Source organism: Staurois parvus, unplaced genomic scaffold, assembly GCF_062004578.1.
Source record: "Staurois parvus isolate SC_StPar_1 unplaced genomic scaffold, SC_StPar_1.0 ptg001014l, whole genome shotgun sequence".
NCBI classification, from domain to species: domain Eukaryota; kingdom Metazoa; phylum Chordata; class Amphibia; order Anura; family Ranidae; genus Staurois; species Staurois parvus.
The window spans coordinates 1676778-1702606 of record NW_028318810.1 but is presented as its reverse complement, the minus strand read 5'-3'; the positions used below and the strand labels follow the sequence as shown (position 1 = coordinate 1702606).

The following is a 25829-nucleotide window of genomic DNA, read 5'->3' as shown; positions in this document are numbered from 1 at the left end:
TGTACGTTACTTAATCCTGACTCCTGAATTCTGTACATTACTTAATCCAGACCCCTGAGCTCTGTACGTTACTTAATCCTGACCCCTAAACTCTGCATGTTACTTAATCCTGACCCTTAAACTCTGCACGATACTTAATTCTGACCCCTAAACTCTGCACGTTACTTAACCCTAAGCCCTAAACTCAGTAGCTGGGTGCCCACTGTGCATGCGCGAGTAGCGCTGCGCTTCTTGAATAGCCCTGTCATCTTCTGGGACCTGTCATGTGTCCCACAAGACTATGGGGAGGGAGGGTAGAAGGACAACTTCTGATTGCCTAGGCAATCGCAGAGGAAGTGGGAGCGGGTATCTGTCAATTTCCAATCTTTAAAGCGGAACTTATCCTTTTGGGTGGAACTCTGCTTTAAAGACAAACATTTACAGCATGGTCAGTAGCAGGGATGAATTTTCTATTAGGCACATTAGCCCTTTGTCTATAGGCCACCAGGGCAAAGAAGCAGAAGTGTGTTGCTTTAAAGAGGTATTAAACCCAAAAACAAAAGATGTTACGTTGCAGCTTACCAATTCATAGATGTGTTGGTTGTATTTGTTTCTGATTTTTTTTTTTTCTTTTTTCCTGTATTTTTTTACCTGTTGATCTGGTTAGTAAGTCTGTTATTTCTTAACTTCCTTTAACAGACCAAGCTGTCCAGAAAGAAAAAAAAGCTGTTGCTCTAACTGCTTACAAAGTAGTTAAAGCAGTTAACTGCTTAAAGCAGCTAAATTCCTGGAATTCAGTTTTAAACATCCTGTTGGGAAGGTAAGAACATGTAGCTGCAGGAGCACCTGGCAAGATTATTTAGAGTAACTCTAGGAGCAGGGGTGTATTTACCACAAGGCAAACAAGGCATTCGCCTAGGGTGGCATTTTTCAGGGGGGCAGCACTGCCCCTCAGAAGAAGGGATGAAAGAAATGACACACGCTGCACGGGGACCTGGTGGGTTCCAAAAGAGGCTGCGGGTTTCATGACGTTGAACGCACAGCCCGACTCTCATTCCTGGGGATGTCCGGAGCTGTGAGAGTGAGTGTCTTTCTCTCTCTCGCCATGGGGGATGGTGGCTGGTGTATGAGTGGCAGTGGTAGTGGTAGTGGAAGGCTGTCTCAGGTGGGGGCAAGGATGTTCTTGGTCAATGTCGGGCTCTCTCTGCAGGGGGGGACCTAGGGAAGCACAAAACCTAAATACACCACTGTCTAGGAGGGCCAATGACTATTGCAACATCACATTGGACTTTATTTGCAAGTGATAAAAACTCTGCATTGTACCAAAGGCCATGCGGACTCTACTTACGTACTTTTCCCCTTTAAACCTTTTTTATTGTACCGTTGCTTGCTATTTTGTAATACCATTTTTATAATATTTGTACTTTTTCTTTTATTTTTATTAAAATAATATGGCAGTGTGTGGTGCAGAGCTGCTCCAGCTGATCAAAAGGGTGTTGCAGGTCTGCTGGAGGAGAAACACCCGTAATGCCAACTATCATGGGTAAATCTGTAGTTCTATAGCACAGGACTAACTCCAAGAACCAGCTAATGTTACCAATATGAAATTAGGAATTGTTAGAGATCAAATGTAATATGTATTTGATGTATATTTCACCTGAAGGTCTATTGTGTCTTATTAGCCTTCTGGACCGTATAAATAGTCATGTTTGGTGTCTTAATTATTATTATTATATAGGATTTATATAGCGCCAACAGTTTGCGCAGCGCTTTACAAAATGGTATCTTTTCCTACGTTAAACACTTTTTCGGAAGGTCACTTTATTACAGTATAATTTTATGGAATGTGTATGAAACTTAAAGGGTGACTTCGCTTTTGTTGACAAAAGAAACTGCATCTGGGTGATCAATGTGCATTGCATGGATTTTAATAAAATTTGTTGCAGATTCCTACTTGTTTGTGCTGTGAAGAAAAAGCTGTTTGTTCTTCTATGTCTTTTGGATACTGTTTCTGAATGGGAGTGACTGTTTCATTATTGATCAGCTGATGCTATTGCAGTGTTCTAATGAGGAAAGCTGCAAGGGCTGCATCCATTTAGAAGTAATTAACCCTTTAGGAGCATCTCACCAAAATTTTAATTTTTGCTGCAGAAGATGCCTAAAATCTGACTTGCATCTTAGTGCAGACTTCTGGGAAAATCAGTGAGCCAATGACACAAGCAGGAAAAGACATTTCCAGGGGCTTCTGTACATTGTTGCCATATTACATTGAATTTCCATGTAAATTACAGCTCTGTAAATTGAAAAGAAAAGGTGTTTTTTAAATAACTTTCAATATGGTTTGTGTCACAATTTTTTATGCTGTAATATTTCATTTTCAAACTCAGTCTGGATTGATGTGAACTGAGTTTGTTTCTAAGATACTTATCAAGAGCCCCCTCTTTGGAATATATGTGCCATGATCACCTTGACTACCATGCTGTCTTCATGGTGCCCTAATTTATTGTGTCTGGATGGTTCCCTATTGTGAAGCTGGTCCCCCTATTTTACGATTATGTATACACCATTGGCTGTGTAGTGAATGCAGCTGAATTTCCCACCCGAGAGGCAGTGGCTTCACCTTGGTCTACTCATTTGCACCTCTATGGACAACATGCCCATGCTATGAATTCCCGTCTACCCTACTGAATGATATTACTCTTACAAAGATTAGCAGTGGGTTCCAGTGTACTGATTCTGTCACATGAGCTCCTGAAGAAGGATTCCCGAAACGCGTCGAGTCCACATGTGAATTGTAATCGAAATCTTTGCACGTTGTGAACCCCTAGGTGGAGAGTATTTTTTAATGATGCGTAATAGATTTTTAGTGGTACATAATAAAGTTGTTTTTATGATACTCAGTCTCTCTTCTACATGTCCACACAAATTCCATGACTACATTTTTTGCTCATAGTTGTGCTTAACCACTTCCAGTCCGGACACTTTTACCCCCTTCCTGCCCAGGCCAATTTTTAGCTTTCAGTCCTATCACACTTTGAATGACAATTGTGCGGTCATCAACACTGTACCCATATGAATTTTTTAGCATTTTTTGAGACAGATAAAACTTTATTTTGGTGATATTTATTCACCACTGGGATTTTTATTTTTTTGCTATATAAATGAAAAAGTCCAAATATTTTGAAAAAAAGTGTTTGTCATAACATTTTGCAAATAAATAATCTTAATTCATAAATCTTGGCCAAAATGTATTTAGCTATCTTTATTGTAAAAAAATAACTCAAATTAGTTTACAACCAAAAATTATTATTTTTCAGAATTTTTTTTACATTTTTATTTCATTTTTTTTATATTATTATTAATGTTTTTTTTTTTAACATACTGTCACCCTAGCAGTACATTGCCACCATAATGACACTGTACTACTTGTGGGGGGTGATGAAGATTTTTTTTTTTACACTGATTGCTTTTACACCCATAAAGGCTGTAAAAGCAATCATTTCTCCTTCTCTCTGACTGCATTCTTGCAGCCATTGAGAAATACTGTGAGAGCTGTGATTGGTCACAGCTTGTCACATGGTACAAGGCTGTTGTGAATAGTCTTGTACCATGTGACCTCTGTGATCATTCACAGATTTCACAAGTAGTAAGCAATGATGTCAGGAAGTGACATCTTGCTTACTACTATTCATGTGACCACTGATTCCCAGGGAGCGCTCACAGGCAATGGATACGGGAGGACCAGGGGCGGACTGACAACTCATGGGGCCCCCGGGCAATAGGGGATCATGGGGCCCCTGTGTCCTTGCCCAAACTCAAAAAAGCCTATGAAAAAGGTACCAGGGGCATCTCATGGGGCCCCCTACTGACCCTGGGCCCTCGGGCAGTTTCCAAATGGTCAGGCTGCCCCTGGGGAGGACGTTTATAAATGGCCACCCGCTCCTGCGTTTATGTACATGGGCTTGATGGGAAGTGGTTAAACACAGACAGGCAATGTTAAAGCGGATTTTCACCCCACCCCCCCCCCCACTAATTTTTTTAAACCCCTGCACAATTCACATACCCGCCCACTAAGCAGATCCAGCGTTGTCCAGCTCTTCTCTTCTTGCAGGGCTTGGTCCCGCACCACAATGTATTGGTGTGACATCATCGAGAGGCTGCTGTTCTGGTTTCAGCTGGCATGCCTCTTTCTTTTTTTTTATTTAAATGTTTTATTAATTTTTCACATCACCATTTTAAATATACAAAAGCCAGTAAAACAGACAATTACATTCCACCTATCTATCATAACACTCCCCGCAAATGTCCTTAATCTTGGTGACCTTTTACCCCACCCCTTTCCTATTCCCCCCCCTCCGTACTACCCTTTGATTATGCACTTTTAACTTCATTCTAAAAATCCTGTTCCTTGATTAATACTGATATTATACTATACTATATTTATCCCCTTTCACTTCTTTTCCCTATTTCACATATTCTGGGTATGCATCTGACTTTTTAAATTGTACCCACTTTTCCCATCTTGTATGAAAGACCTCCATTTTCTTTTCCGCCATATGGCAAAGTTCCTCAACTCCATATATCTAGCATGCCTCTAGATGATGCACCACTATGCCTGCCCCCTCCTCCTTTACAGAATGAAAGGCTTTGCCTGCTGGGATATGTGACGTACATATCCAAAGAAGCAAAGGGAGGACACTAGGGAAATGACATGCAAGCGTGGGCGGGGCTGGACAATTTAGTAAAAAATTAAACAAAGAAAAAAAAACACAGAGCCCTATTCGTACAGAGGACTGGAGGAGAGGTGGAGAGGAGGGTGAAGATCCACTTTATGTGACCACTTTGTTAGTTTTATGAAATTAGGGTGGCAGGGTGTCCAGCACTTCTTTCTCATTCTCTCCGCACAATTGGACGTTTGTCACCACAAGTAAAGTCTTCATGAATCCCTCTACCAGACCAGTTCCGGAAATACTATTCTGCAGCCAGACGGCTTGGCAGGAGCCAGTACTTGAATGCAGACTGAAGCCAGTAAAAAGCAATTAAATAAAATTGGGATGACATTTACAAAATAAAAAAGTACAATCCCTTAAATGCGTCACATGGCATTTTCTAGATGGCTACAGTTCATCTTTTTTTTTTTTATAAAACTGTGAAGAATGTGCAGCTATATAGACTTTTTGTCATGAAAGATGCCCCATTAAAGTAGTATATGGGCACTCACAACTAAAATATGGCAAAATAGTGCTTAAACACCTCCACGTACCACGTACAATTAAAGTAGCTTTCATCTGCTTAGTGTAACTTAGGAAATGAATAATCTATCTGGGTTATGTTCAACACAAATATTATAACTCAGGTTTAAGCTAAATGTACACTTAGTTAACTTTTTCACTGCCATTTTTGCTATTTTGAAGAACACAAATTTTTGCCCACGTTTAACCTCTTGGAGACTGAGGGTAAAACAAATTTTAACGACTGAAAACATTTTTGCACCTTTGACATGTGTTAGCAAAACTGTACATATCACCGCAACTACTATGTGCCTCCTGGTGGATTATACCGCGTTTTTTCAGGACAAATTGGACTTTCTTTTGGTGGTAAATGACAATGGATACCTCTTAATTTTCTTTTTTTATTTTCAAAGGAAAACTGACCCAAAATAGTAAATTTAGTTGTATATTACTATAACCTATTACCAAATAACAACCCAAAACAGGTTGGGTTTGTACCCTTTGTACAGCCCAGAAACAATTTTGATTTTTTTTATCCACCTAAACTTATTGACGCAAATTTAAACAAAAATGCTTGAATGAGGTCCCAACCCTCTCTCACTTTTAATAATATAGTGGTGGATGCGGTAGCCCGGGAGCAGGAGAATGTGAAAGCCATTGTGGCCATGACAAAGGAAAACAAACCTCTTTATATTTAATAGGAGGCTTTGGCCCCTCCTCCATTGTTGGCCCTGCAAACAGCTATCCAAGAACTAACCCAAAACCTGGCATCCAAGCAGCAAGAAAGGACTGTAGTCAAACAGCAGCTGACCCACCTCTCCAAGGGTGAGAATCTGTTGTGGAGAGATCCTGATGAAGACCGGAGGTTTTGGCAGTATGGGTGTTTTGGACACCTGGCCAGTAGCTGTGGTCAATCTCAGAATAAGAGTGGCCCTCACCAACAGTTAAACTAGAGGTTCCTGGGGCAGAGGGATGACCAACAAGGAACTGCGCAACAAGGTCCCACAAGACAAGGGGCTATGGTTGGCCCCTGCCCCGTAGTGACTGCATTAGTAAATGGGCAGTTGGTCCCTTGCTTGATCGACACCGGATCTGAAGTCACTATCATGGAATATGACTTTTATTACAGCATTTTGGGACGCAAGACCAGCTAGACCCATTGTGGTGCTCCTTGAAAGCAACCAACAACTTTTCCATCATGATGGAAGGAGTCACTTCAGTGAAGTGAATAAGGGTTGTAGTCACCCAAAGTCCAGTGGTATCTTCAGTACCCATAGTACTGGGAATGAACGTCCTGAAGAGATTAGATCTGTCCTGCTTGCTGGAGAAGGTCAATCAGCTGAGTGAGCCTAAATGGGGTTGGGGCTTTCGGGAGGTATCGACATATGCCACCGGCCCTGTGTCAAGAAGTCAAGGACTTCATCCGCAAAATATGCTGCAAAGTGTGATAATCAAAGAGAGTCATAGCCTGTGAGCTGCTCCCCTTGTCTTGGTCTGTAAAAAGGATAGTAGTTTACGATTTTTGTTGCGATTATGGCAGGCTTAATGCCTGCACCCATCAGAAAGCCTACCCACTGCCTCGGGTGAAGGTGTCACTCGTGCCATTGGGCCAAGCCTGTTACTTTTCTACCTTGGACTTAGCCAGATACCAGTACGAGAACAACCTGGAAAAGACAGTCTTCATAACCCCACTGGGACTGTACAATTTCAATCTCATGCCTTTTGGGCTGAGCAGCACCTTCCAAAGACTAATGGAACAATGCCTGGGAGACTATAACTTCTAAGACCAAAAAACAGTATTATGTTAATGCTACGTAAAGATTCCATCATATACAGTATTTTTTATTTATTTTGCTTTTAGAACCACTTTGAAGGAACACTTCACCCTACAATAATATTACCTTTTTAGTTAGTGTCAGGGCCAGGCTGATGCAGATGAAGGGAAGGCACTTGGATTTTGCAATGAGGTTGGGGAAGGAACGCAGGTGGTGCTGTGGACTCACCATTCCTAGTGATTACTTCGGGACATAGCTGCCAGTTTGACGGCTGGATCCTGTTCTGTGTATCAGAAGCAACAAGAACAGCTACTATATAAATTGGCCTCATTCGTAAACACATCCTAACAACGTTGTGATGTATTTATGTCTGTGCTTCAAAGAATTTTCCAGCTGCATATAAAACCAACTTTGGGCTGCGGTTAAAATTACTCACACAGTGGGGACTGCCCTCACTGCATGGGTTTAAATGCCCATTTGGCTAGGGGGAAAAGAAATAAGTACAAATACTTATCATATTCCTCTCCTGCACTGTCTGATCCCTTTGGAATGTGGGAGAGCCCTTTTCATCCTCCTATACAATGATGGACTGTTAGGCCAACATTGTATGTGATGACATCACAGGTCTGCACCCAGTGTGGTGTGAACTGTAAGCAAAAACATATCCTGAGTGCAGTCCTGTAGTGTGAACTGGCCCTTAGGTTAGGTTCACACCTATGCAGTTTGCATTTGATCCATTTCTGCAGTGCATTTTGGATTTTTGCAGATGCGTTTTTGCCGTGTTTTGTGTTTTTTTTTCTTGTTGCTAGGCAGATTAAAACGCATCAAAACTGCATCAAAAATGCATCAAAACACTCCCTCTTAGATTGTAAGCTCCAAGGATCAGGCCCTCAAATCCCTCTTGTATTGAACTGTATTGTTGCTGTATTGTCTCCCATTATATTGTAAAGCGCTGAGCAATCCTGTATAATAATAATTAAAAATGCACTACGTTTTTCTGCAGTGTCTGCATTGAAGTCTATAGAACCAAAAACGCAACATTTTGCGTTTAAAAAAGTCCCTGACCCTTTCCAAAAAACGCACCGGGTGAAAACACGGAGACGTGATCCTGTCCCATAGGAAGTCATGTTAAATGGACTATACTGCGTTTCTGCAAAACGCAGCGGAAAACGCTTAGGTGTGAACCTAGGCTAAAGGATAAGTTCACCTTTCGTAACATGTTACATTTTACACCCATATTCAGGGTGTAACATGTTATGTGCAGACCACCCCCCTGCTCTTCACTTTGACAGCTAGCGGGGGATCTTCTCCCCCCTCGCTGTCAAATTTTAAGAAAACGTGGCCTCACACAGTCATCTGTGGATGAGAGACTACAAGTCCCGAGAGCCTTAGTGGCTGTCAGCTTTAGTCCTCAATGAACTACTACTGTGCTGTGAAGTGCTGTGATGTTCATTCATTCTGACATCCTCCTTATCAACTGATGATGTCATTGGTTGTCAGCATGCCGGTGGATAGAAGGTCGTAATGGTGCACAATGAAAACCCGTGGCTTTGTGTAACTAAAAGTCAGGCTTGTTCCACCCACTGGCTTGTATGCAAGTTTTGGGCAATTTGTAGACATTTTGCCAAGGCACCCCTGAAGAAACCTCACGGCACCCCAGGGTGCCTGGGCACCCTAGTTGAGAAAGGCTGTTCTAGACTGTCATTCTTATGTGACCATTATTGCTGTTTCACCTTCTGTGTTATGTCTGTTATCTCCACTGATATCATTTTGACATTCAGCATGATCTGATTGCATATGGGGATTATCCATCATAGGATCAAACCTGTCAGCATTGAGTGAACAGATCTTTTGAGGACTCATGGACCGCCTTCATGATTAGATATGCTGATATGTGACATCTCCGGCTATTTGTGAGGGACTACTACCCTCATATCACCACATTCCCCAACTGTTGCAGAGAGTATCAATCAATCATTGACCCAACGTATTATCCAACTACTGGGCTTCCCAATTCTCATTGATTCACCCCCATACTATTGTATCCTGTGTGAGTGGAGAGTATGCCTGCGTGCCCGGGCGGGTGTTTTTATGATATGGTAACATTGTCATTTTGTTTTATTGTGTAGGGTGGAGGGGTTATTTTATTATTGCTACTTTATATTTTTCAATAAAATACAATCTTTCTTCAAGCCCCAGATTTGTTTTCTTGGGGACTTCTTTTTTGTGGGTCCTTTACTCACAAGTTTGTTTTTTGTAACAGATGTGATAGGCAGCCCAACTACCTGAAAGTAGGATGGTTTGTTTAGGAAAATGTATATAGCGAGGCATGATGCCAGATTTTAGGCTAAGGTGCACTTTAAGGCGTCTATTTGAAAAAAATGCCTGAAGCATTCAAACAGCCATCACAAATATTCTCATAATGTGTGTCATATGTATATTTCCTATGATCATCAGCTCCATCTAGTGGCCATAATACAGTATTTTCCTGAAATACTTCAATGAAGAAAATGCTGCATTATGGCCACTAGATGGAGCTGATAATCATAGGAAATATACATATTACAAACATTAAGGTGATTATTCCTGCTGGTTATTGTGACGGAATGCGGCATCTGACCCCCACCCTTCTCACCAACTCGTGACCGAAGGACCAGCCGATCTTGCACCGCCACTCTCAGCTGCGCCCTGCACAAAGATTTTCCAGCTCGCGGGATTACAGTCTATGTGCCAGCAGCCTGAGAGCGATTGTTACTGGGTCAGGTTAATTACGCAATTAACCATTCACACTGCCAGCACCACCTTTTTACAGAGAAGGAAACTCACAAATCTTAGCAGTAACACTATGATATTGGTTTAAGTGTCTGTAATACACACTGTCACCACAGACAGACATATTCAGAGGATTATTACATACAGCAGCACTCTTCAGAGACAGGGATTCTTTAGTTTCCATTAAAAGCTTTAGAGACAGTTCAACACTTTCAAAATAGGATTTATTACTAAAAAGGTCAAAATGGTGCAATTAAAATATTTACAGAAAAAGATGTAACAAAGATATAAAGAGAACAATAAAACAATAGAGAAATAAAAGAAAGGAGTTCAGAAGGTAGAATACTTGCAAAAGTCCTTGGTTTGAGCAGAGTCCAATTGTCCGAACAAAAAGATTGCCTTTGCTCTCAAGTCTCTTAGATGGTTCCTGATTGATGTTAAATGAGAGCTGTCTTTCTCCAGGCTGTCAGTCTTTTTCTATGATATTAACCTCCCTAGCGGTCTGATTATGTCCATATTTCTGTGCTTAAAGCGGTACATTTTTTGCACGGAAATATGTATTTTTTTTATTGTAGGCCTGTAATTTTTAGGAATAACTCACTGAAATCTGTCCGACCAAGAGTCTAGTAAACATCCCGGGTATGATAAAACTTGAAACAAGAAATCATAAATTATAATTTAATAAATAATCATAAAAAATAACAATATAATAATAAATTTAATTAAATATTATAATCAAACCAAAAACACTGACATTTGAAATATAACCCCAAGTTCACACATCACTGAGCAAAATCATTTTCAGTGTCTGATGACGAATTTCCCCCACGAATCATTATCACTCAATTCTGCAAGTGGTTCTGATTTACTATCGCTGTTCTCTAGCTGGTCTAAAACCGCTTTTGACCTAAAGGGACGCTTTTTGGACGCCATGGACCTTTTTCAGTTTCCAGGCAGAAAGAACAGTAAACATGTAGGCAGGGCACAGGACAAAGCACTCGGGACAAAATGTATGTGAAATACTTTGATACAGTAATGTTTTACTATGTGATTTTAGTGATTTTAGTGAATGTCACTTTTTGTCATTTTCAAATTTCCCGCCGTTCCGTCCCCCGTACGTCCCGACGCTCGCAGGGGATGGAACCCAGATGACAGATGCCGGCATCTGCCGGATTACATTGCCGGGGACACTGCAGGAGGGACATCGCGGGAGCGCAGGACAAGTTAAGTGATCGAGGGATCGCGGAGCAGCGCCGCATGATAAGCCCGAGTGTAGCTCGGGGTTACTGCTTGTGGTACTGAAACTTTACCCCGAGCTACACTCGGGAATACCGCCAGGGAGGTTAAAGGTGTGTCTCCTGAGAACAAATGACCAATCATCCAGTTTGGGGATGGGTGTTAGGCAGTAACCAAAGTTATAACTAAATCCCTTACAATTTCATACTAAGGTCAATAACCTTCAATAGGTACAGGTAGCATTCTAGAAACTGGCAGATTAATATTTAGGTTTATATTCCAAACGCAAAGATACCAAACATAGCATATCCTTGTCACCCAGGATAAAAGAGACTACTTCTTCTCTCTTATAAGGTCTTGTGTGACTCATATTAAAATGATCTCTCCGAATATATACCTCATATTAATGTGCCCAGTTCCTGCTGAAGTTTATGAATTGTATGAAAAATGACTCATGTGGAATGTACATTTTATGGCACGCTCTAGCCCTAATGGCCTAACAGGTCATGACTGAGTTATTGGTTTATGATGGGGCAGAGGAAAGTGGTTTTCAAGCAGACCCCCTGGAACCAGACTAATTAGTGGTTTACAGCCCTGGAGTTTATCTATCTGTGTTTTATTTAGGATAAGAGATCCTCTTGACCTCTATTCAACTTATAGCTATGCATTCCATTGAAAAGGGAGGAGGGAGGACAGGAGAGAACATGGCTGAGACCTAACAAGATGGCTGTCATGTACAGCGTCCATGCCTCTAGTGCACACAATCGTCACAGTTATGTGAATGCTTGAGGGATTAACACAGCAATTTTTTTTATAAATAGTCCTTTAAGTGACTTGTAAAAGAAAAACCCTGTATTTTACAAAATAAACTTTTTCCTAAAGGGTGCATCTGTGTAAGCATGCAATATAATTAACAAGCAATAAAAATATTTTTATATTTTTTTTTTTAGCTGCGAAATGTATTATAAACTTATATATACTGCATCATAGCACAAAGTCACAAATGTCTAAATGCCATCTATTTCAAGTGAAGTGTATGCATTTACCACACACCAGTCTCCTCCACCCACAATGCCTACTGCCTAGGACAGGTGCGGTTTCCTGAGCTCTACATCAGTTATTTTTTTTGATTTCCTGCTTTATTAGTGTGGCTGATTCTGTTATCAGACAGGAAATAGAGACATGAAATATCTAGAGCTGAGAAGCAGACAGATGGAAAACTACCAAGTCGTGATATTAATGTGATTGTACAGCTCATTAAAGTGACACTATAGCTGCATTCTTTTAAAAGAAAATAACACATGTCTATACCTACCTGCTCTGTGCATTGGTTTTACACAGAGCAGTCCGAATCCTCTTCTTTTCGGGTCCCCACTGGCGCTCCTGGCTCCTCCCCCTGAGCAGTGCCCCTAGGGAAAACCGCTCTCCCTGGGGGCACCGCTGCATTCTCGTCCCCGAGCCACTGCTCTATGTACATTATTCTTGCATCACTGTTGTGTGGTCAGATGATTTTTCCCTGTTCTTTGGCATCTGCAGGAAAAAATCCTTGGGAGGGGCTTCTATTACGAAAGTGAGTCTGTGTCTGGCCAGCCCTGATTCCAAGACTCAAGAGCAAATCAAATTCAATTCTAAATATCAAAAACCTGTTTTATAGTACCCAGTTTATTGAACATCAGATGTGTATTTTTTGTGCTTTAACCTCTTGCCTACAGGGCACTTATACCCCCTTCATGCACAGGCCAATTTTCAGCTGTCAGCGCTGTTGCACTTCGAATGACAATTGCGCAGTCATGCAACACTATACCCATATGACATTTTTACCATTTTTTTTCACAAAAATAGAGCTTTCTTTTGGTGGTGTTTACTCACCACTGGGTACTTTATTTTTTGCGCTATGAACAAAAAATGGCAGCACTGATGGGCATTGATAGACAGCACTGATAAGCTGGCACTGATGAGGTAGCACTGATGATGCTGCACTGATATGCAACAATGATGGGCACTGTTAGGCGGCACTGATAGGCAGCACTGATGGGCACTACTGGATGTCACTGACTGACGGGACTGACTGGTGGCATTGCTGGGCACTGAATGGCAGCACTGCTGGGTGGCACTGATGAGTGGTACTGATGGTGGGCACTGCTGGGCACTGGTGGGTGGCACTGATGGGCACAGGTGGGTTGGCACAGCAGTGCCACCCACCAATGCCCCTCATCAGTGCCACCCATCAATGCTACCCAGCAGTGCCACCAGTCATTGCCCAGCATTGCCGCCAGTCAGTGCCGTCGGTCAGTGACACCCAGCAGTGCCCATCAGTGCTGCCTATCAGTGCACTGATGGGCACAGGTGGGTGGCACTGCTGGGCACAGGTGGGCAGCACTGGTGGGTGGCACTGCTTGGCACTAATCATCAGGGCACTGATCATCAGTGCCCTGATGATCGGTGCCGATCCATCCTCTGAAAATTGCCGGCAAGTGCAGCCGATAACCAGCAACTGCATTTACTGATGATCTGCTGTATCATTGGACACAGCTGATCACGTGGTAAAAGGTTGCTGTGATTGGCCTTTTACCATATCACGTGATCAGCTGTGTCCGTAGGACACATCGATCATGGAGATCGCCGGGGGGCGCACGGGAGGATGCGTTCTGGGAGTACGTCATATGACGCCCTCCTAGAACTGTACAACCTCTCCGTAGCCGTCATTCGGCTATAGTGCGGTTGGAAAGTGGTTAATATAGTGTAAGCAGAGTCAAGGATGATTGACTCTAGCTTTCATTTTGTTAAGAGGGCATCTGCATCCAAAGCTCTTTTTTACTTTACAGGTATTAGCAATTACATTTGATACATTTAATACTGATTTATATTAAAACTAAGCTTTTTTGAAAGTTTCTTAGTGAATATAATCAGTCAGCAAACTACAGTAAAATATGTATTTTACATGTCACCATTTTTCATGGTAAATATATTTCTAAAGGTGCTATTGACATGCAATTTTCACCACATGTCGGTAACAACCCATGCAATCCATACATACAAAGAAACCAAAACAAATCAGTTCAGAAATTAAGTTAGGTGTAATAAAATGGAATGACACAGGGAAAAAGTATTGAACACATGACGAAAGTGAGGTGCAAGTGAGGTAAAAAAAGGCATGGAAAGCCAAGACACCAGCTAAAATCTACCAGTAATTAGAAAGCAATCCCACCCCTTGTCAGTGCCAATTAATATCAGCTGGTTTAGTCTCAACTGATGGCTATAAAAAGGTGTCTTGTTACCAAGGTGTCATCTCATGATGGGTAAAAGCAAAGAGCTATCTCAAGACCTTTACAACCTTATTGTTGCAAAACATACTGATGGTATTGGTTATAGAAGGATTTCTAAACTTCTGAATGTTGCAGTGAGAAGTGGAAAGAACATCATTTCACCATAAATTGGCCACGACCAGGTGCTCTTTGCATGATTTTTGACAGAGGAGTGAAACGAATTATCAGAAGAGTTGTCCAAGAAGTAAGGACCACTTGTGGAGAGCTTCAGAAAGACCTGGAATTAGCAGGTACAATTTTTTCAAAGAAAACAATAAGTAATGCACTCAACCACCATGGCCTGTATGCACGCTCATCAGTCAAGACTCCATTGCTGAAGAAAGAGCATGTTGAACTTTAAAGTTTGCTGCACAACAATTTATACAAGCTTGTAAAATACTGGGAGAATATTGTCAGGTCAGATGAGACCAAAATTGAACTCTTTGGATGCCATAATACACATCATGTTTGGAGGTCAAATGGCACTGCACCTCACCCCAAAAACACCCCAATACCAACAGTGAAGACTGGAGGTGGGGACATAATGGCGTGGGGCTGTTTTTCAGCATATGGTACTGGCAAACTTCATGTCATTGAAGGAAGGATGAATGGAAAAATGGACCAAGACATTCTTGATAAAAATCTGCTGCCATCTACCAGGATGATGAAGATGAAACGCGGGTGGGCATTTCATCAAGACAATGATCCCAAACACAAAGCCAAGGAAACTCAATTGGATTCAAAGAAAGAAAATAAAGCTGCTAGAATGGCCAAGAAAATTACTTGACTTGAATCCAATTAAATCTTTGGAAAGTACTAAAGATCAGAGTTCATAGAAGAGGCCTGTGGAACCTTCAAGATTATAAGACAGTTTGTGTGGAAGAATGGGCCAAAATCACACCTGAGCAATGCATGTGACTAGTTTCTCCATTCAGGAGGTGTCTTGAAACTGTCATTACCAACAAAGGATTTTGTACTAAGTATTAAATAAATTTCAGTTAGCGTGTTCAATACTTTTTCCCTGTTTCATTCCATTTTATTACACATAACTTAAATTCTGAACATATTTGTTTTGGTTTCTTTGTCTGTGTGGATTGCATGGGTTGTTACCGATATGTGATGAAAATTTCATGTCAATACCACTTTTAGAAATATATTTACTGAGAAAAATGGTGACATGTTCAGTACTTATTTTACCTGCTGTATATCCCAACACCAGAGTGTTTAACAATAGGAGGACATGGAGCAGGAGGGAGGGAGGGGAGTGCCATTTACTACGGTGTATGTGCCCACATCTTATTCATTCGCATGGGTCACATTCAGCCAGGAAAAGGGACGAAAGAATAATTTTTTTTTGCAGCATGTGTACATTCCTGTCTGCTGCTTTTGCAGCTTTAGGAGGAGCAGATGGGGGGGTAAAAATGCCCCCCAACTGCAAGTATAAACAAGACCTAAGGCAGATTTTGCACTGCAGTATATAAACTGAACTGAAGGTGGCACTATGCCATTTATTCAGGCTAGCAGGAGACCATTGAGGACTAATTTGTCCTCTGCTATGGGCTCTGGGCAGCAATCTTGGGGACGGTGACATATTTTATTGCATTCCAAACTGTGGTGAGATTTGGGTGGCTATCTTGACACAGAAATCCTTAAATAGGAGATTCTGCATAATTTGGGGCTGCCACAGTGAGGGAGTAAGTTAGGGACAAAGCCCCAGTGTTTAGGGTGAAAGTAGAAAGAAGCAGCACTTGGGAGAGCTAACTGAAGAGGTGGGAAAGAGTAAGCTTTCCCTTACAGGGTGTCCATCCTAATGGAATAGTCTTGCACTGGCAGCTGGATATTTGCAAGGACTTTGGGGGATCACTAGGGAAGGCTTCTGTCCATTCTGATATGGGCTTAATTACCAATTGGCTTTCAGTTTGGATCCCATAGGGTTCTGGCAGGGTGCTAGTCTTTTGAACCTGGGGAAACCCCCTGCTGTTTCCCAGTGTGGTGCAGGGTGAGCCTTGTTGATTCTCTAGAAACACAGTCTGAACAAAGAATTAGAGTAAGGGATTGAAAATGGTTCTTTTGTGATGCTGCAACTGCTTTGCACTGTTTAGATGTCATGGCCATTAAATTGGGTTACACCAGCTGCCTCTGCATACCTTTCTCCTTCTAGGCTACATTACATATATGGGCATTAGCTGCAAAAGGAATAGGCCCGGGACCTGTACTTGGAGGGACAGAACTACAGGTCCCCACCACTCTGATTTGATCAAATATTTAATTGAACACTTGAGTTCTTATCTAGATGAAACCTATCACAGGGATGGGTAACTTATCGGCAGCCTCAAACACTATCTGGGGAAAGTCCAAATCCTGGTACTGTTAATAATGTTGTTGATAAAAAGCATAATCCATAGTAGTGACTCCAGATCCAATATCTGTTGCACACTGGCCTATCTTTCATCACTGCTGTCATTACTGAACAAGATCTACATTTCTTCCGAGATGGAGTACTTCCTGAGCTTGTCCCCCTATCCCAAAATTATTTCATTTTGAAGAGTGAACATTTTTGAGGCACAGGCCTTCCTTGTCTACAATACCTAGTGAATTGACCAGGGCGACCACAATGCCAACAGCTTTGATCTGTGCTATGGCTTCTCCAAAAATAAATATTCCCATGTAGCAACTGGATAACTTCCTGTTTAACAGCCATCACCTCCTGCCTAATGGCAGTTGTGGACTCTTTCAGCTTTTTAATAGTCTCCTCTATCACAGACAAGGGAGAGGGAGCTGTCTCATAACAGATTTCATAGATATTTCTTTAGGGAGCCCTTAGCTAAGCTTCTTCATCCTTTTGATCCCATTTATAGCTCCCTCCTAGGTAGCTAGGGGGAGCCAGGTTAATTATTTTTTTAGATAGGAGGCTGAGTAGCACCCAAGGAAATAGTCAGAGGGGGTCAAATTTGGATCAAGACTGAGAGACTCTGCAGATCAGCTCTCTGATATCTCCCCCTGATCTAGATACTTGGAGGAGAAGTAGTGGATGGGGCTGAGGAGTGACTGATTTTTATGCTTAAGGGACCCCAACCAATCCTTGAGCAGGTGGCTTGGCAAGGGGTTGGGACAACCTTTAAGCATAGGTGAGCCTGCTCAGTAGCGAGGAGAGTTTGGGTGGAAGATGTGAGAGCAGGAGGAAAGTGTGGAGCCTGGGAGAAGGGGCCCTCCAGGTGGGAACAGGACAGAGGGAAAGCTGAACCTCACCAGGCTCCTGAGAGAGGACCACCTGTGAAGCTAAGGAACAAGCTAGCCCAGCAAAAGGCCTGAAGGCAGCTGTCAAACTACAGCTTGCAGGAGAGGAACAATGAGTACTTCTACACCCCCTGGAACGGAGTAAGGGAGAGGTCATTTGGGTGGGAAGCTTGACTAGTCCCTAGCTGGACTGTGCTGTTAAGGTGGCAGATTCTAGGCCCCCTTGTTCAAGGATTCCTCCAGACAGCTGGATAGAAGAGGACTATCTGTGGGGGTTTGGGGTGGTACACCAGTAGAGGCTGAAGAGCTCTCTGAGAAGAGAAAACCCTTCTAAACCCTTTGTTTACAGTTCCTTGAGCATCCCATATATCCCTCAACCCCACCCAAGTTCAAAACCCTTTAATTAAATCCAAAAAATCAAGTTCAAGAACTGTTTACTGTCTCTGGAGTGCAGATCTGTGGAAGATTCTTGTTGTCTGACTTTGCAGGACTATATGGGGACCCAAATCTCCAGCGGCTCCTAAGGGGGTAGTACTACACATTCTATTGCAAAGTTGAGCAAGGTGGGGAATTGCACTACATTTTTGGTCCTCAATCACCTCAGTCTTTCAAGGTGTATTTCCGCCAGCTGGAGTGGACCTCAGAATTAAAATGATCATGGATCTCCTCATCGAGATTGAGCATGATGTAGCCAGGCCCATCTTTATCTTTCAGGTGATTCCATAACTCTTGCATAGCTTTTGCATATTGAAGAATATTCTGCCCCTCTTGCTGGTCTCATGTAAAAGAAACTCTTGCGGAGTTCCGTCAGGGAGTTAGTGTCACCATACAGAATTTTCAAGCTAATCACTATGGCTGCTATAGGAAGTGCCTGAACAAGGACCTTCATGGTGGGATCTTGACTCTACCAAGATGGCTGCCTCCATAAGGAGACACAACACAAAACATAGCATGGCACGTCAGTTACGGGCAAAGATCAGTTGCAGGGAGACCACAGGCAATACTGGTGACCAGTCCTTTGCTCTCTGCCTGCATTTTTTTGGGCTCAGCATTCCAAGTTCTGTTCCCTTTTTTAAGGTCAACATAGAAGTTACAATCTTTGTACAATCAACTTTAGATTTACCAAAATAATGTTATATGAGGACCTACCCAAACTATCCAAGCAATCTCTGTCCAATCAGGCAGGCCCTCACACTACATAGTTGTTTGTAGAGCTTTACACATGTCCAGATTTTGCATGGGAAAATGCACAGTGGTTCTGTTTATTTATAGCAATAACAAAATGCCATAACTAATTTATGATCATTCCAAGGAAGGCAAATTAAACCGCACATGGGGAACATGCCAAATCTCTAAACCAGATGCATAAATAAGCTCTTTGCTGAAAATAAAAATGACAATGGTATTTAATTGTGAACCTGGAAAAACATCCACACTTGATTATGTATTGCTGCATGGTTGTCTTAGCTAAATATTGTAAGCAATTTATATTATATCTATCAGCACAGACTTCCTGGCAAACACATTCCACACTTACACCGCCTTTCACTGAAGAAAACTTTCCCTCCACCATTGAAAGCTTGGTTTGTTAAAGTGAAACTCATAAATCATGACATCTCCCATCACGTGTTATAAGATAGATAGATCGATAGATAGATAGATAGACAGATAGATAGATAGACAGATAGATAGATAGACGATAGATAGATAGATAGATAGATAGATAGATAGATAGATAGATAGACGATAGATCAATAGATAGATAGATAGACAGATAGATAGATAGACGATAGCTAGATAGATAGATAGATAGATAGATAGATAGATAGATAGATAGATAGATAGATAAATTGATCATTGGATGGATGGATGGATGGATGGATGGATAGATCTTCCAAGTTTTCTTAGACTTATGAAACCGATTTGTCCTTTATTTTACTACAGAAAGGATTTTGTATGATTGGGATGGCTTTCAAATTGACAAGCATGCATTGTTTCTTTCTATAGTCATGGAGTCAGATCCAAATTTAAAATAGTATGGCTGCATTCACACCTGAGCATTTGGAATCACAGGCAGAATCGCCGTGATTCTGGCCACGATTTTAAAGAGCTCTGCTAAGATGGCAATTACACAGTGCAAATTTCAGATGCCATTAATTTTAATGGCACCAAAAAACATGGAGCTGATCTGCCGCAAATGTTGCACTATAAATCCTAGATTGTAAGCTCGAAAGAGCAGGGCCCTCGATCCCCTCATGTTTTGCATTGTATTGGTATTGTTCTGTCACATGTTCTGTCCCCCTTTGTAATGTACAGCGCTGAGCGAACTATTGGCGCTTTATAAATACTGTATAATAATAAATCGCGGTGCACTCGCTGCAAACATTGTCACCAAAAAAAGCTCCTGCTCCTTTTTGGGCAACAAGCTTCACGTGATGCGGTTTACTTGCGATCGCAGTGTGATTCATCGTGCAACAATCACGGCAGAACCGCACAGATGTTTTTAGGTGCCATTAAAATGAATGGCATCTGAAATTCGCATCATGTGATTTGTCATTTTAGCAGAGCAATTGCAGGCAGAATCGTCACGATTCTACCTGTAACTCCCAGGTGTGATTGCAGCCTAAGAGAGCTATAAGGATAAAGAAAATGGAGGATATGGTTGGAAAGGTAACTGAACTGAAAAAATGTAAATGATTGTCAGCAAGTGTTCCAAATTAAACTAAGACCACCCTGGAAAAGAAGTGCAGGGCTGCTGTTAGAGGTGTACTGCCTTATCAGCTGCCCTGACACAATGTATACTTACCTCTTTGGTAGTTCCAGTATATACCAGTCATGGACAGTTGGGCATCCTACTCATGCCCCCCAAAAATGTATGTTATATACCCAGCCCCTCCTCCTCTCCTGCAGCATTTGCCAGCAATTGACCTACTTTATTTCCACAAAAGTAGATCTTTATGCCATTCAAAGAACATCAACTACACTGTCAACAGGTGTTACAATGAAGCAATGGTATTATTGCTAGACATGTGTGATCCGTTTCGTTACTGATCAAACTTTGGACAAAATTTTCATTATTTGGAGATTTGGATTTATCCGAATTTCCAAATTACAATGGTAACAAATTTCAACAGATCCAAAAAAATATATCAAAGCAAATGATCCAAATTCAAATTTGAAAATGAATTTGAGTTTGAAAATTAATTCAAAATGTAAACATATTGCAATAAATACAGTAAGGTATAAATTGAAATATGATCCCTATTAAAGCTGCTGAATAGAATAAAACAAAATAGAATAGAAAATAAAGGAATAGAAACGAGCAGAATAGAATGAAACAAAATAGAACAGAATATAAAGGAATAGATTAGCATAGAATAAAAATAGAATAGAAAATAAATTAATAGAATAAAACGGAATAGAATAGAGTACAAAAGAATAGATAGGAATTGAAAAAAATAAAATAGAATAGAAAAGAAAATAATAGGGTAGAATAGAATAGTAAAAAATGGAATAGAATAGAACAAATTTAGTCGCCTTCCAAACATTAACTTAACTAACGAATCCAAAACAAACTAAAACAAATTTTTCCGTCATGCACATCTCTAATTATTACTTCAATGTAACTTTTCTGGTTCATTTTTAGCAGATCAAATTGTCCTTTGATCTGCATATGTTGTCAGTTAAAGCCTACGTTTAGTGAAAAATAGAAAATCAGTACAAGGGGCTTTACTTACTATCAATGCAATGTATCCCTTGTGCTGCTGGTTGCTGCTTGAAATCCTCCTCCTACCCCCGGCACTGCAATCCTCCAGCGCAATGGGAGGGTTAGTAGACCCAAGGGAGCTGCCATATGCAATCATCAAGAGTGCAAACTATGCCTGCCCTTTCTGCCCCCTCCTCCATTCTTAGAAGTTGTACTATAGCTTCTATGAATGAAAAGCGTACTATAATTGAAGGAGGCTTTAGCACAGTTTTGAAATGAGGGTAGGCACTTGATGTATTCATATGACAGGTCCCTCATTTCTATTAATCCCCGCCACAATGAAAAATTATGGTGGTGTGCTGATTTTATGTATTTTTTCTTTTTTTCTAAGTAAGCAAAAAAAAAAAAAAAAAAAAAGAAATAATTTAAAATGTTCCTTTGTAATCTCTCCACAATCCCTAGTTAATGATAGTTATCCCTTATTAATTCCTTCCTCTCCTTCTCTCCTTAGCTGTTGTTTTGCTGCTGATTTGTCATTATTATTTACATTTTTTATTATTGTTAATTTTATTTTTTTTTGCTTTGTTTGTTTCTTAATTTTTTTGGTACATAATCCAAAAAACCACAAATACGAAAAAAAAATCTTTATTCATTTTAGTGTCAATTACACAGGAGAAATTACAGAATAAAATGTGCCCTTTAAATCTACAGGATTGCTGGTTTTAAAATGAACACCGGTCATTGTAGAAAAAAGTGCATTTTTTAATTTTGTTACACGTGTTTGTATATAGATACATATGACACATAAATACATATAGATACATATGATACACATATGATCCATAGATACTCTATGTAGTCTCAGCTACACAGCGCTGTATGTAGCTGAGGCTACCTGGAGTTAATACAGTGAGCCCAGTAAGCACACCTGTTAGTACAGTAAATAGTTCATTTTTGGCCAGCTTGGCCCAAACAAACGATTTAAAGGGACATTAAGCATGGAGAACAGCTTTAATACTGTTTTAAGCTTCTATAAGATTTTAGTGATTTGTTTAGCATGAATTAAGGAACTATTAAAGCACCATGTCAGAGGTCCACTGCAAATATGTTATTTGTATCCCAGAAATGATGCAAGCCTTGAACAACTAGTCTTTACACCATGTTGAATGAATGGAACCATTGATACATTCTTATAATGGAACATTTTCTCCCTGCAGGTAATCTGCCAATTCCTGTTTTGCATTTTGAAAAGAATATCATTGAAGATGAAGACACGTCAATTACATGCACTTTACCCTACAATGACTACCCAGATGTTAAACTTGTCATCAAGGGTAACACGACAATCAAAGATTGCATCCCTAAAAGAGGAAACTACCCGAATGTCACCTGTACTGTGGAGGTCACCCGAGAGTTGCATGAGATGGAGTTCACCTGTGAGGCTGAGTTTAAAACCCTAAGCCTGCCTAAAAAGATGAACATCCAAAGTAAGTAAGGGCTTCATTCCCATGCAGTTGCAGCTTTATACTTTATGCATCCTTGATGTCCAATCTACAGCCCACATGCAGCCCTTTGGTACTGACTGTCCAAGCTTCGAGGGTCTCAGCAGGCAAGAGCCAGCATTTTCCTTACCTAAGGGGCCATTCAGGGCCAGGATAGGAAAAATATTCATTAGATTGGATTCTTCTTGGTAAATGGTTTGTCTTATTTATTTCAGACTTGTTTACTTTCTTTGTACTGTCCATTCCCTATTTTGTATTAATTTTGCCTTTTTATTGAAGCCTGTTGAGGGAAATGTCAAAAGTGGCTCCAAGTATTAGGAGAGCTGTAGGTAGTAATGTGGGAGCATTCACCTGTAAGGCCTTGTTCATATGGGTGTACTTAAAGTGATTGACATGATCCCTTCCCTTTCTGTATAAAAAAGATGGCACTCTAATTATTTTAATAGAAAAAAACATCTAAGTACCTTTTCCTAATCAACATACAGCTTTTGCATGACCCAGCCTACCCAGCCAGTCTGCAGGGAAACATATGCAGGAGGACCTTCTAGTCCAATGCTTCTGGTCACATGTTCAAAATGAAAAAAAGAAGCCTTCAGGATACAGAGTAAAAATATAAAAATAATTAATATCAATAAACGGTTTTAAATCATCATACAAATATATATTTGAAATCAAATCTTTTATTTTTTTTTTTTAATAACATGGTGTTGGCGGATTTCTGTAAGTCACAGGCTTAGTCAGAATAGCATGGAGGTGAAGCCTCCATCAATCAAGATGTAGTACCCTGTTCCTATTGTGTTTAGTTGGTTAGTGGTCATATAGTAGGAGGGAGGGAGTCACTTACCACTGTGTATACACCCACATGTAAGACTCTATAGTCACATGGGCTGCTCAGATGTGATAGGGAGGAAATGCTCAGCATAGAAATACATTGAAAACTGAGAATGAGCAGAGCTGCCAACACTGCTTTGCAAAATCCTCAACTGCATTGGGGACAGAACGGGGAGATAGAGAACAGCAGGATCAACCAGGTTTTTTGCAGAATAGAGAAAACAAATCCCATAGTGACTGAGTGACTATGAACTACATTTAAAATGGTTCTAAAGCCTCACAGCTTTTTTACCTTCATGCATTCTATGCGTGAAGATAAAAAAACCTTCTGTGTGTAGCAGCCCCCTAGCCCCCTCCTATCACCCCCCTGAGCCCCCTCTCGATCCAGCAATGTCCACAAGAGCCTGTCAATCACAGTTAGCCGTTCAGGGAAGAATGGTGGCGGGGTGGGGCTGAGCCACAGCTCTGTCTGTGAATGGAAAAGCAGAGCTGTGGCTTGGGAGCACACTTGATTGGGTGCCCCCATAGCAAAACGCTTGCTGTGGGGGCACCTGACACACCAGACAAGAGGGAGGGGCCAGGAGTGCCAATGAGGGACCCAAAAAAAGGAGGCTCTGGGCTGCTCTGTACAAAACCACTGCAGAGAGCAAGATTATTATTATTATTATACAGTATTTATATAGCGCTAAAAGGTTTGCTCAGCGCTGTACATTGTAGTGGGGGACAGAATATGAGACAATACAGTAACAAAACAAAACACGAAGGGTTCAAGGGCACTGCTCTTTCGAGCTTACAATCTAAGAGATAGGGCTCTTTCACACAAACATTCCAATCGGGTCCGCCTGCCCGTTTTTCAGCCGGACCCAATCGGAACCTCCACTCTCCTCTATGGAGCAGCGTAAATGGACATGTGTCCTTTTAAACACATGCTGACAACCAATCCGGTCCGCCAAAAAGGGACAGATGGGGATCCAATTCCCCTTCCGTCCGTCAGATCGGATCAGATGAAAATGGACAGGCGGTCTGTTTTCATCCAACCGCCCATTGAGGAGAGTGAGCAGCTATGTGTCTGCTCTGCAGCAGCAGAGTGGACACAGAGCTGTCATCCGCTTACTCAGCGGGGATCAACGGAGAGATTCCCTGAGCAACTGGATCCACTGAACGGGTCCCTCCCTTGTGAAAGAGCCCTAAGTATAAAATGTTATTTAAAAAAAACCCAAGACTTTAGTATCACTTTAACTCAGCATTTATTGATAGTTTTTTATGATGTGGGTTTAATGACAGTACTTGCTCTCCAGATTTACCCCCTTCCTAACCAGGCCGTTTTTTGTGATACGCTGCAGCATTAATTTAACTGACAATTGTGTGGTCATGCAACGCTGTTTATGTCCTTTTACACACAAATAGAGCTTTTTTCGGTGGTATTTGATCACCTCTGCGTTTTTTATTTTTTGTGCTATAAACAAAAAAAGACCAACAATTTTGAAAAAAATATTTTTGACTTTTTGCTATAAAACATGTCCAGTAAAAAAAATTTTTGGGCTATAAATTAATAAAAATGAAAAAAAAAACCAATATTTTTTACTGTTTGCTATAAAACATTAAAAAAATCATAAATTTAGGCCAAAATGTATTCTGCTCCATGTCTTTGCTAAAAAAAATCCCAATACGTGTAAATTAATTGGTTTACATGAAAGTTATAGCGTCTACAAATGGCGGTACATATACTGGAATTTTTTATTTTTTTTTATACTGGTAATGGCGACGATCAGCAACTTATTGCAGGACTGCAGGACTGCGGCGGGTATTCTGACACTGGGGGGTTGGAACTGATTAACTGTCACTGACATCCCCAGTGACACTAATACAGTGATCAGTGCTAATAAAAAGTACTGACACTGTACTGATGACACTGGGCTGGAAGAGGTTAACATGCGGGGCGATCAAAGGGTTAACTGTGTGCTGTTTTACTGTGTGTGTTGTGTGTGTTTTACTAGGGAGGCATGCTGTGCAGAGAAATACACAGCAGCATGTAATTACTGGCAGGAGAGACACACAGGTCTCTCCTCTGTCAGTGTTTCTCGGTGATTGCCGGGTGGAGAATCTTCAGCTACAGATTGACATCTGTAGCCGCCAATGGCGGCACGGGTAGGACAGTGCACACCCCCTACACAGAAATGTAAATCACGTATATATACATGATTTTGCGTAGCCCTGCCGCCCTGTAGCATTCATTCTTAATGGCACCCCCACAC

The 25829-nt window shown here is 41.1% G+C and overlaps 1 protein-coding gene across 1 annotated transcript in view; it reads left to right on the top strand.

The window, feature by feature from the left end:
* LOC149441195 (neural cell adhesion molecule 1-like) overlaps window positions 1-25829 on the top strand; it is a 52467-nt gene that overhangs the window by 5537 nt on the left and 21101 nt on the right. Inside the window, exon 2 of the mRNA XM_089657635.1 lies at window positions 22459-22728. Coding sequence (XP_089513761.1) covers window positions 22459-22728 — 270 coding nt within the window. The remainder of the gene's footprint in view (window positions 1-22458; window positions 22729-25829) is intronic.